The 13,177-nt window shown below is 50.7% G+C and overlaps 1 protein-coding gene and 1 pseudogene across 2 annotated transcripts; both read left to right on the top strand.

The window, feature by feature from the left end:
• The first annotated feature begins 312 nt into the window (after positions 1-312).
• On the top strand, positions 313-9,453 carry LOC100477097 (sialic acid-binding Ig-like lectin 5). Of its 2 annotated transcripts, none has more exons than XM_034639127.1 (9): positions 313-455; positions 520-903; positions 1,128-1,406; positions 1,600-1,647; positions 5,187-5,444; positions 5,526-5,810; positions 6,122-6,221; positions 6,570-6,651; positions 8,049-9,453. In XM_034639127.1, the coding sequence occupies exons 1-9, from the start codon at positions 404-406 to the stop codon at positions 8,229-8,231; spliced, it is 1,671 nt and encodes a 556-aa protein (XP_034495018.1). In that variant the 5' UTR covers positions 313-403; the 3' UTR covers positions 8,232-9,453. The 2 variants fall into 2 exon arrangements, with proteins under 2 accessions (XP_034495018.1, XP_034495019.1); XM_034639128.1 differs by lacking the exon at positions 8,049-9,453 and adding an exon at positions 6,783-7,066.
• A 220-nt stretch (positions 9,454-9,673) lies between these two features.
• On the top strand, positions 9,674-9,740 carry LOC117795382 (annotated as a pseudogene).
• Positions 9,741-13,177: the final 3,437 nt, after the last annotated feature.

Here is a 13,177-nt window from a genome sequence, read left to right as displayed (position 1 = left end):
GATAGTCTTCATGATGCGGGTGTTGTGCTCTTTCATTAATTACACATCACTCCTACACCCGGGGTGGGGGGGAACTGTCCCCATATTTCATGCCTCAAGTTCCCCTGCTCACCCCTCCTGCGTCCCACAACTGGCAGGACTGACCCTCTGAGGCTTCTAGAAGCTGTAATTGGCCAGGTAGTGCCTGCCTTCCTGGTGGGAACTGAGGCCACAGACAGGGACCGGGGGGGCGGTGGATGGCTGGGACCCCATCTGGAAAGTAGAAGGGGTTAATCTTCAAGGTCCATGCTGTCATTAGCAGCATGCTAGCACCAACTTCCTCTTCTGTGGTCAGTTACCTTCCAGACATTAGCCCTGGCCTTCCTACTGGGGCTTCCTCTCTGTCCTGTGACAGTGAAGCACCATGACTCTGGCCCCGAAGTTGTTGCCGCTGCTGCTGTCCCTGCTGTGGGCAGGTGAGTGGGGCGAGGGCGGGGGGCCCGGCGGGCGGGGGCTGCCGCTGACCCTCGATTCCCGCAGGGTCCCTGGCTCAGGAGTCAGAATTCCGGCTGCAAGTGCAGGAGACCGTGACAGTGCAGGAGGGCCTGTGTGTGCGTGTGCCCTGCAGATTCTCCCACCCCCATCGTGGATACACCGACGATGACCCAGCTTATGGCTACTGGTTCCGGGAAGGGAGCGATTACAGCCAGCGTGTTCTAGTGGCCACAAACAACCCAGATCAAAAAGTGCAGGAGGAGACCCAGGGCCGATTCCATCTCCTCGGGGACCCCCGGGACTACAACTGCTCCCTGGACGTCAGAGACGCACAGAGAAGGGACTCGGGGACATACTTCTTTAGGGTGGAGAGAGGGTCTTATGTGAGATATACTTACCGACAGAACCAGCTCTCCGTGCGTGTGACCGGTAAGGAGTGGGGTCAAGGAGAGGACACGTGTCCCATGCATGGATCCTGAGGGCCCCTGGGGCAAGGCTGGGAAGGGACCCCTGCTCTTCATGCTGGCTGGGGAGGAGACGGCTGGCCTCAGGTAGAGGCTGCTTCTTGGNGAGACGGCTGGCCTCAGGTAGAGGCTGCTTCTTGGGGCACCCTCAGGGTCCCCCTCCAGGATCTCCATCTCTCTCCTCCTCAGCTCAGACACAGACACCTGACATCCACATCCAGGGGCCCCTAGAATCTGGCCACCCCGAGAACATTACCTGTAGTGTGCCATGGGCCTGTGAGAGGGGGACACCACCCACCTTCTCCTGGACCGGGGAGGCCTTCACCTCCAGGGGCTCCAAGACTCCCCAGTCCCCCATGCTCACCCTCACCCCAAGGCCCCAGGACCATGGCACCAACCTTACCTGTCGAGCGACCTTCCCCGGAGCTGGTGTGAGCATGGAGAAGACCATCCAGCTCAACGTGTCCTGTGAGTGCCAGGCCGGGACGCCAGGGTCCCTGAGGGCTGGGGGTGTTGGGGAGGGGGCGGCAGGGGCTGGAATCCTGGGGAGGAAGGAAAGAAAACACCCGACTCCACCCCTTTCCCATTTCTGAAGTTTCTGGGGGGAAAGGGCCAATGCTCCCCTTCCTGCCTCTGAAAACATTGACGTCTGTCTGTCCAGATGCGCCCCAGAACGTGACCATCGGTGTATTGCGAGGAGAAGGTCCAGGTAGGGTACAACCTCTCCTCTCGGGCTGTGGTGCAAGTAGCGTCTGTCTGCACCCTTCAGAGCAGAGCTGGGGTTTCAGAACTCGGGTGGGAGAAGGGCTCAGACCAGGTGTGGGGGCAGCAGAGGTGGGGAGCACCCCACTGGCTCCTCCGCTAACACACCGGCCCCCCCTCAACCGCTGACCCTGCTCTCATGGGTGTTGCGTGACCTCCATGCCTGATGGGGGTGGCTGTCCCCCTTGCCCCAGCTACGCTCTCCTCCCAAACCTTGCCCCATTCCCCGGAGGACCCGGACTCTGCCTGCTCCTACAATTCCCTTCCACACTATAATGTTATTGTTGAAAACAGTAAGCATAACATGTGTCTCGGTCTGCTTGGGCTGCCATAACAAAATGCCACAGACTGAGGGGCTGAAGCATCAGACATTCATCCCTCACATTTCCAGAGGCAGGTCCAAGGTCAAGGTGCCAGCCAATTTGCTTCCGGTAAGCGCTCACTCCCTGGTAAACAGCTGCTTTCTGGCGGTGTTTTCTTCTTCTAAGAGCACTAACCCAGGGACGCCTGGGTGGCTCAGTTGGTGAAACGTCTGTCTTCGGCTCAGGTCACGGTCCCAGGGTCCTGGGATCGAGTCCTACATCTGGCTCCTTGCTCAGCAGAGAGCCTGCTTCTCTTTCTGCCTGCCGCTCCCCCTGCTTGTGTGCTCGCTCTCTCTCCGACACATAAATAAATAAAATATTTAAAAAGATTTTTACCTAATCACCTCCCAGATTGAACCCTAATCACCTCCCAAGGGTCCATCCAAATGCCTCCGAATACCACCATATTGGAGGTTAGGGCTTGGACATATGAGCTTGAAGGGAACACGATCCAGCCCCCAGCAAAGTATGAGAATAAAATAGCGTTCGGTACCTGTGTTCCTCCCCTCTTGGTTTTTTTTTCCTAATACAACCTATGCGTCTACACTTCAAAACACACACGTTCACATACACACCATGCTATATGCACCGCTCTGTACCTTTATTATTTTTTTAAGTTTTAATTCAAATTCCGTTAGTGAACGTACAGTGCAATAGAAGTTTCAGGTGATGAATCACTTCCTTACATCACCTGGGGCTCATCTCCACAAGTGCCCTCCTTATTCCACTTTACCTATTTCCCCATCCCCCCACTCCCTCCCTTTCAGTAACCATCGGTTTGTTCTGCATAGTTGAGTCTGTTTCTTGATTTCTCTCTCTCTCTCTCTCTCTCTTTTGCCTTTGCTCATTTGTTTTGTTTCTTAAATTCCCCATATACGTGAAATCACCTGGTATTTGTCTTTCTTCCAGCTGACTTATTTCACTTTGCTATTCTTTTTTTAAAGGGTTTATTTATTTACTCTATTTTTTAAAAGATTTTATCTATTTATTTGACAGAGAGAGAGACAGCCAGCAAGAGAGGGAACACAAGCAGGGGGAGTGGGAGAGGAAGAAGCAGGCTCCCAGCGGAGGATCCCGATGCGGGGCTCGATCCCATAATGCTGGGATCACGTCCTGAGCTGAAGGCAGACACTCAACGACTGAGCCACCCAGGCACCCCTATTTATTTACTTTAGAGAGAGAGTGCGCACACATGCATTTGAGCCGGAGGAGAGGCAGAGGGAGAGGGAGAGAGAGAATCTCCAGGCAGACTGCCCACGGAGCCCGGAGCCTGACGATGTGCAGGGCTCAACTTGATCTTAGGACCCTGAGATCAAGATCTGAGCTTAAATCAACTTGATCGCTTAATTGGCTGAGCCACTCAGGTGCCCCTCACTTAGCTATTATTTTTTTTTTAAAGATTTTAAAAATTTATTTATTTGACAGAGAGAGACAGCCAGCGAGAGAGGGAACACAAGCAGGGGGAGTGGGAGAGGAAGAAGCAGGCTCATAGCAGAGGAGCCCGATGTGGGGCTCGATCCCAGAACGCTGGGGTCATGCCCTGAGCCGAAGGCAGATGCTTAATCACTGCGCTACCCAGGCGCCCCAGCTATTATTTTTTAATAAACTTTTCATGGTGGAGTAATTTTAGGTTTACATACTACAGAGAGTGTCCATAAACCCCTTGTCTAGCTTTCCTTGTCATTAGAAGTCTTAACACCTCCGTGAAGCATTTGTCCCAACTAAGTAAGCGACGTTGGTACAGTGCTATCTCTATGAGCACGTAGGAAAACTTCATTCTTACTGAGGACTCCGTGGTCTTCCAACTAGAAGTATATTATACTAGAAACCACTTAATGAGTCCCCATTGGTGGAAAGCCATGGTGTTTCCAGAGTTTTGTTAAGGCAAATAATACTTGTATATTTGTACATATAACTTGTATAAACATTCCCCATATATGTGCACGTGTCTGTAAGATAATTTCCGAAAAAGTCCCAAATCAAAAGGTATGTTTGTAATTTCTACAGAAAACTGCCAAATCATGCTGCATGGAAGTCGTTCTGTTTCTAATCCCCACCTGCTGAACATTTTCATCCTTGCGGATCTCTTAAGTGAATTCACTGTCATTTAAACTTGCATTTTGTAAACAGGTTGTGTATCTTTCATTACGTTTAAGAATCATTCGTATTTCTTTGTGGACCTTTTCTTAATGCTTTGAAGAAGTTCTTTTTACATTAAGGAAATCAGCCGTGTGTTAGTGGAAAGGATTTATTTCCAACTTAATAATGGCCTTTTGACTTAGCTTATGGTGACTTTGTTAGACAAAAACGTGGTGTTTTGAGGGGAGGTGTTGGCTTACACTGGCTGGCAAGACCCAATTGTGTCTGTGTTTTCCCAGTTCTGGGTTCAATGACATCTAGTTGGGTGCTGAAAATCGGCTGAGAGGGAAGTATTTACACCAAGGAAATTGGCAAATCGGGACTTTTTTTTCCCCTCTCCTCCCCCTCCCCCTCCCCAGTGAGCTAGTTGTTAAACACATAGCAGTAAACCACTGTTACAGGCATCAATATTTCCTTTCATACCTCTGTCTTTCCCCAACCTATTAGTATTTTTGAATCCTCAGTAGTGTCATATCAATACTCTCAAACATACACATTCGCTCGAGCCTTATAGACTTTATCTGCTCTTCCCCGAGCATGCAGCGTCATTTTGCACCCTAGCCATAGCTACACTTTCTGCACCTGCCTCCACCAATGTCCTTCCATGCCAGCTCCCGGCGCCTCTCATGCTCCACTTTAGCCTCTCCTCCTCCAGGAAGCCCTCCAGAAAGCCCTCCTATCCTTAGGGTTCCCCCAGCACAATGTACCCCCATCACAAAACACATCGTGCTGCTCTATGACATCTGATTCTCGCTTACAAGACTGTGAACTCTCAGACACAATTAAATTAGGTCTTAGTGACCTTAGAGAAAGACAGAATGCACACAGGCCTCTTGGAAAGGCTGCGGTGCCTGTTCTCAGCCCTGTCCCCTTCGGCTGACTGAAACAGATTTACATGATGTGAGGAAGAGAGACAGAGAGACAGAGACAGAGAGAGAACCCTTCTAGTGAGGGCCAGGGCTTAGCTTTCTTTCTGTCTTGCCAGGACTTGAAGCTCTGGGCAACGGTTCATCTCTCCCAGTCCAGGAGGGCCAGTCCCTGCACCTGGTCTGCGTGGACGACAGCAGCCCTCCTGCCAGGGTGAGCTGGACCCGGGGTAGCCTGATCCTGCAGCCCTCACAACCCTCAAATCCTGGGGTCCTGGACTTGCCCCGGGTGGAACTGGGGGACCATGGGAGATACGTCTGCCGAGCCCAGCACCTGTTGGGCTCCCTGGAAGCATCCCTGAACCTCCTTGTGAAGAGTGAGTTGGAACACGCCTGGGAAGGAGGCCTGGGCCCTGGGGAGTGGGGCCTCCTCTGATCCCTCTCCTGTCTTCCCGCAGACCCTCCGAAGCTGTTTGGTCCCTCCTGCTCCTGGGAGGGCGAGGGGCTGCACTGCAACTGCTCCTCGAGAGCCCTGCCTGCCCCCACCCTGTGCTGGCAGCTGGGGGAGGGGCTGCTGGAGGGGAACCACAGCAACGCCTCCTGGACCGTCACCTCCAGCTCTGCGGGGCCCTGGGCCAACAGCTCCCTGAGCCTCAGCGGGCCGCTGGGCTCCGGCCTCAGACTCAGCTGCGAGGCCCGGAACGCCCACGGGCAACAAAGCGTGGCAGTTCTGCTGCTGCCAGGTCAGGGAGATATGAAGGGTGATGCCTGGGGAAGGGGGTGCATGAACCAGGGTCCCAGAAGGCATTGAGGAGAGAAGTGGCTCTGACTTGGGCAAAGGGGCACTCGAGGTTAGAATCCTCTGTAGGTTGGCAGGGGAGGGGTTGAGGGAGGAGCTGGGGGAACAGGAGGCTGGGATCACATGGGGGAGGGGGACAAAAGAGCCAGTCCTGGGTAGAAGTGGACACACCCCTGGGTCATGGATTCCAGAAGGCTGGATGCTCAGGGGCCTGCGTGGAGGGGCTGGAGTTTACCCCAGGTCTCTCACCTGCAGGGAGACCAGGGCCCAGGATGGGTGTGACTCAGGGGGCCATCTGGGGAGCTGGTGTTACAGTCCTGCTTGCTCTCTTTCTCTGCCTCATCATCTTCTTCGCGTGAGTGGTGGGCCTGGTTTGGGTGAAGCCTTCAGGAGGTTGGGTGGGGAGGGGACCCAAAGAATACCCCAAACTCAAAGCCCAGAGCTGAAGAAACGTGGCAAGGTGACGCAGCCAAAGAGGGGTACAGTCCGTCCAAGCGGCATCAGGAATCCAGCCTCCTGACATCGAGGCTGGGAGTAGTCTGTTCCCCACACGGGGCTCCTACTGTCGGGGAGGAGGGAACATGCGTTCTCCTCCTGGTCTCTGCAGTCAGACAGCAGCCTTCGTGCCCTGCCTCAGTCAGCCATCCTTCCAGGCTCCCAGCCGCGAGCAGCCAGGCTGAAAGGCCCTGATCTCTCTCCTCAGAGTGAAGACCTACAGACAGAAATCAACCCAGAAAGCAGAGCGCGGGGATGGTGTCCATCCAACCTTGAATACCGTCTCCCAGGTGCGTGGCCAGGGCATCTCTTTCTATCTGGAGTCCCACCTGGACACCTCTCCTGGGATGGGCCCTGGGGCGTCTCACTCAGCACGCCAAAAGATGAGTCCCTCACTGACCCGAATTTGGTCCTCCCACAGGATTTCTCGACTCAGAGACCCGAGAGCCACCTTTCCCTCTCCCCTCTCCTCCATCCGCCAGAGCCAGTGATGGGCCAAGTGCCACCCATTTCCCTTTTAGCAAAGCTTTTTTTTTCCATTTAGCCTCTTCCCTGCCAAGCCCTCACTGTCTCCCCCCTGGGTCACTGGCCTTACGTCCAAGACTCCACCTCTCCACCTCTCCACCTCTCCTCCCAAGCTTTGGGCAAGAAATTCCCCAAACACCTGTGAGCTTAAAATCTACTAAAAGCCACATTTAAAAAACAGAAAGAAGCATGAGATCGATTTTCATGTAATATATTATTTAACCCAATATATTCAAAATATTATTTCACCATCATATCATCAATAATCAATGCACAGATTATTAATGATATAGTCTGCACTCTTCCTTCTTTTTCTTCTTCGTTTCATACTAAGTCTTTGAAATCAGGGTTTTTTTTCACACTCACAGCACATCTCCATTCAGAATCACCATGTTTCATGTACTTGGTAGGCTCTTGGGGCTAGGAGCCACTGTATTGGACACGTAGTCCAGTTTCCTTGGTCTGGTGTTCCGTGACCTGTCCCCTGCTGAGCCTCCAGCCCACTTCCTGCCCCTGCCCACAAAATTAGCTCCTTATCCCCAGGCAGGGCTCGTTGTCTGTGACTCTGTACCTTTGCATGCATGATTTCCTCTGACCCTCCCCGTTTACACTGGCCGGATCCCTAATCACTTTTCACGCTCCAGTTTAAATATTCCCCTGTTCTATGCAGGCAGACTGTCATTACGCCTCCCTGTAATAATCACAGGCCTGTCCCCAGCACCCCATGAGCCCCTGGGTGGACGGGGCTTCTGTGCCTCAGATCACAAGTTGCAATTAGATCATTTGCACGTGTGTGTATGTGTGTGTGTGTGTGTGTGTGACAATTTGATACTGTCTCCTTGCCCTGATAGGCTGTCTGAGGTCAGAGATCGTGTGTGCTGAAGAGTTTCTTGACCTTGCTTACTCTGATTTCATATCTGTAAAATGGGGATAACAGTTACATCATCCATGGGGGAGTGGGGTGGGGGTTGTATGGATTCAATGCCATTATGATGAAAATTTGTTAAAGGTACAAATGAATGAATGAATCAATCAATGAATGGATGGATGAATGCTCAGGAAATGGGCATGAAGTGGATAAATGGGTAAGAGCCCCCCAGCCCCCACTTCCCTTCCCCAGACCCAAAGGCCAGCTTCCATGCCTTTCCCTCATTCCACTCAGGATCACCTGAGCAAACCCTGGTCAGGCAGACCCTCAGACCCCCTGCCTCCAGCTGTGGCCACCTCCCCGTCAGAGAACGAGCAGGAGATCCACTACGCCAACCTCAGCTTCCACGGGCTGAAGCCACACAACTTTCAGGACCAGGAGACCACTGAATACGCAGAGATCAAGATCCAGAAATGATGACCCTAACCCGCTCCCTGCCTCCAGGAGGGCCAGCTCTGACTGGAGCCTGGACGGGACATCTCTGAAGAAATGCATGTCAGGCACTGAGTCCTTAAGACTTGACAGCTCTCTGAGCCAAAGCTTATAAATGGGAATGTGACACTCCTTGGTGTGGCAGAAAGTCACAGTTAGATTCCTGAGTTCAACCATCAGGCAAGCCACTTCACCTCCCCGTGCCTCCTCCCTGTGTTTCCTCCTCTGTAGAATGGGCACGTTGTTCAGTGGGAAAAAATGCACCATTGGCGTTGTTAAGTATATCCTTACGTGTGACGTTTACCTCAGGATGGAGGGACATATCAGCTTTGGAACATGTATTATTTTGTCTTCTGTTTTCTTTCTTCTTTTTGGGGGGAGGGGTGTCATGTATTATTTTTAAAAGTAAATCTATTTCTCAATGTAACCCTCTAGCAGGAGTAGATATTTCCCAATACATGTATCGAACAAAGGATTCATCCATAGTATAAAAAGAATATGTAAGGATCTTTCAAAAATCAATAAGAGGCAGACAACACAATAAAAAAGCGAGATATTCAAAGGGCCCATAGACATATAGAAAGTTGTGTAACGTCAGTAGCTGTCAAGGAAATGCGAGTAAAGACCCCAATGCCGGGCCACTGCACGGCCACCACACTGGCTAAAATAATAAAAACAGTATCAAGAACATCAGGTGTCGAAGACATTATACTAAGTGAAATAAGCCATCACCAAAGGACAAATACTGCCTGATTCCAGTTATACCAAGTATCTAAAGCAATCAAATTCTTAGAGACGGAAGGTAGAGAGGGCACAGGGGAGGGAAAGTAGGAAGCTGCTTTTCAGTAGGCAGAGTTTCAGTTCTGTAAGATGAAGCTTCCTAGAGCTTAACAATGTGCATGTAATTAACACTACTGTACCATAGACTTAAAAATATTTAAGATGGTAAACTTTATGTGTGTGGTTTTGTTTTTTTACCACAACAAAAAGGAGTAATACATAGTGGTTACCAAGGGGTTTGGAGGCAGGGGGAGTGGATGGACAATTAATATTTAACGGGTACAGAATTTCATCCATCCGTGGATGGATGGCGATGGTTGGACAATGTGAATGCACTGAATGCCGCTAATTATACACTCAAAACAGCGCACAGTTTTATGTTATGTCTACTTTGCCACAATAAAATTTTTTTCTTAAAGAATATCAAGTATGCTTCAGCAGCACATATCCTTTTTTTTTTTTTAAGATTTTATATTCATTTGACAGAGAGAGAGACAGCCAGCGAGAGAGGGAACACAAGCAGGGGGAGTGGGAGAGGAAGAAGCAGGCTTCCCAGCGGGGCAGGGAGCCCGACGCGGGGCTCGATCCCAGGACCCTGGGATCATGCCCTGGGCTGAAGGCAGATGCTTAACGACTGAGCCACCCGGGTGCCCCAGCACATACCCTAAAATTGGAAAGATACAGGGAAGATTACCATGGCCCCTGAACAAGAATATCAAGTGTTGGTGAAGACTGGAGTGACAGGAAGTGTCATACATTGCTGCGGGTCGGGGGGTGGTGAGAATTGGCACAACCCCCTTGGAAAAATGTTTGTCACTCTCTACTAACACTGAGCACAAGAGCCAGCAATTTCCCTCCAAGGTGCGTATCCAAAGTGCATACAAACGTCCAACAGACGTGCGCGAGAATGTTCATGGCAGCTATGGCTGCCACAGCTGAAAAAATGGAACCTGTCCAGATGCCCATCAACAGTAAGACAGTTAGACTGCAGAGTATTCATGCAAGGGAAGAAGCAAATAGCAACTCCGTTTCACATGTGAGAATCTTACAGACATAATGTGAAAGAATCCAGACACAAGAGTCCTCACTATGTGCCATCTTTGATGTAAGGTTTAGAAACAGACAAAGCTAACCTCTGGTATTAGAAGTCCAGACACTGGTTGCCGTTGGGGGGTAGCGACAGGAAGGGGCCAGTGGGGACTTCCTGGGGTCTTCCGGTAAAGATCTGTATCTTGATCTGGGTCCTAACTGCTTGGTCAGTCTCTGAAACATTTTTGAGTAAAACCTTTGTGATTTGTGCCCTTCTCTGTTTGAATAGTTCTCCTTAACAAAATTTACATTAAGATTTTTTTAAAAGATGGGGCACCTGGGTGGCTCATTTGGTTAAGTGTGGGACTCTTGGTTTCCGCTCAGGTCATGAACTCAGGGTTGGGACCAAGCCCAGCACCGGACTCAGGGGAGTCTGCTTCTCTTCTTTTCTCTCTCCCTCTGCCCGCCCCAACTCACATGTGTGCTCTCTCTCAAAGAAATAAATAAAATCATTTTTTAAAAAAGTTTTTTAAAAGATTATCCTTGTAATTACCTAACTCTGATTTCCACCAGACTGTAAGCTCCCCCAGGGCAGGGCCAGCACTATGTCCCGCCCTGTGCCTTCAGAGCCCAGCCTTGGACAGTAAACTTCTGAAATGCCTTGTACTTAAGTGCAAGGGGACGACATGCCTGGGCTCTGCTTGGGCCTCCAGCTTGTGTTTCCAGTCCAGGGCTTTCTCCTGCACTCTAAATCCCTATGTCTTCTTGGACGTGTCTCCCTGAAGGACATGTCTCCTCACTTTCAGTGCATCCCAGACTGGCTCCATGTCTTCCCTCAAGTCTGGTTCTCCCTTCGGTTCTCCATCCAGGATGTAGGAAAGTTCCACAGGGCATGCAGTCCGATACCCACCATCTTGGCAAAGAGAACATCGAGCTCCCATGTCTGTATTAACTGCAACTTCCCACCGGGGCACAATTACTGGTCTGGCACTCACTGGGATCTTGTGAAACAAGCCTCTTCCTCTTCTCTAATCTGGTAGACTCCAATTTACACTCCTGTCTGGCTGTTCCTCCAAGAGGCCACTATCTGAAACACTTCCGGAATCTGGTGAGTCTGCATCTTTTCCTCCCCCACTGGAAGCCATGAGGTCCCCTTGGCCGTGGTATAAAGTGCCCCAAGGAGCAACTACCAAGTCCAGTAGTACTCAAGGCCCAACTTCCAGCATGAAGACTTCTTCCACCCCTTCCTGCTATCCTGGGGAAGACTCTGGAACTCCTTCCTCTGGAACCCCACAAATCCCGCTCATCTCTCCACCATAGCTTTAATCACAGCATCTAGAGACAGTGTCAGTGGTCTTTGTGAAGGTGGTAGGGGACAGTGGTTAAATGTTTAAGCTCCTCCATAATAGCAAAAGGGTGGAAACAACCCAATGCCCATCAGCGGATGAATGGATGAATAAAATGTGGTCTATCCATATAATGGAATATTATTCAGCCATTAAGGGCTGAAGCCCTGATACACAGAACATGCATGAACCTCAAAAATTGGCTAAGAGACAAAGGTCACCTATTATATGATTCCATTTATATGAAATATGTAAAATAGATAAATTCATAGAGACAGAAAGCAGATTAGGGGCTGCCAGGGACTATGGAGAAGGTGAGTTTAGTGGGTGTAGGGTTTCTCTTTGGGGTGATGGAAATGTTCTGGAATCAGATAGAGGTGACGGTTACCCAACATTGTGGATGTTCTAAATGCCACTAAATCATTCGCTTTAAAATCATTATTTTCATGTTCCGTGAATTTCCCCTTGATTAAAAAATAATAATGTAAGTTCTTCAGAGTCATTCTGCCAGGATTCAAATGCCCAGTTCACCGCTTAGCCTGTTGCTGCTTCCACTTGCTCCTCCCTCAAATGAGAATAACATTTCCTAGCTCGTTTGGTGGTTTCAAGAATGCACTGAATTAATGCACTCAAGGAGGCTCTGTGCCCAGTGTGTGGTGAGCTGCTGGCTCTTGGAGACGGGACAAAGTGCACTCAGCCAAGGGCAAAACGCTGCCCAGGTAATCATTTGACTGGTTGAACGACCTCTAGGCTTCAACCTGCAGACACCTGATGTCAGGTTCTCCACCACACCATGATCAAGATGGCCACCAACCCTGTGGTCCCAGGGAAAGGCCATTAATGTACAGTTGAGCAAAGGAGAAGTACGAGGCCTATTTCAAGTGTTCAAGGCCAGGGTTTTGTTTCACTTCCCCCTCTCTCATTGCCCATTCTCATGAGTCACCAAGTTCCCTATCTGAGCCCTCCTCTGCATGCCCAGATCAGGTCTCACTTGCCCTTTCTCCCCCAGGACCATTAGAACAGCCACCTTCCCAGCCCCTGGGCTCCCCATCAGCCCACCTGTCCCTCCGCTGCTAAACGCCCTTCAGTGCCTGCCCCTCCCCCTCCACATGAGGGATCAACTCCAGTGAGAGCTACTCGGGAATTTCCACAATCTCACTGTCACCTGCCTCACCCCTTTCTCTCAGCCACCATCCCGCACACACCTCAGCCACATCCTTGCTGCTCCCCAAACATCCCACGCCCTGTTGTGTTCTCCATGCTTCATTCACACGGTTCCATCTCACCGTGATAGTGTCCCCTTTCTCCATCCTGGCAGCACGTAATTATCCTTGGAGATCCGGCTCAAACACCACCTCCTCAGACAGGCTGCATTCCCTATCTGACCCCCACCCCCAGCCCGGCAGCTTCCCATGCGTTGGATTAGGGCATGGTTTAACAACCTCGGTGCTCTTGACATTTGGGCATTAAGGGCTGAAGGATTCTTCATGGTGGGGGGCTGTCCTGTGCTTTGACCAGTGGCCTTGGCCACACAAGATGCAAGGAGCTTCCCCTACCCATTTTTTTTTTAAAGATTTTATTTATTTATTCGACAGAGATACAGACAGCCAGTGAGAAAGGGAACACAAGCAGGGGGAGTGGGAGAGGAAGAAGCAGGCTCATAGCGGAGGAGCCTGATGTGGGGCTCGATCCCATAACGCCGGGATCACACCCTGAGTCGAAGGCAGACGCTTAACCGCTGTGCCACCCAGGCACCCCCCTACCCATTTTTAACTA

The sequence above is a fragment of the Ailuropoda melanoleuca genome, chromosome 12 (assembly GCF_002007445.2).
Source record: "Ailuropoda melanoleuca isolate Jingjing chromosome 12, ASM200744v2, whole genome shotgun sequence".
In the NCBI taxonomy this organism is placed as follows: Eukaryota; Metazoa; Chordata; class Mammalia; order Carnivora; family Ursidae; genus Ailuropoda; species Ailuropoda melanoleuca.
This window is presented reverse-complemented; position numbering and strand designations above follow the sequence as displayed.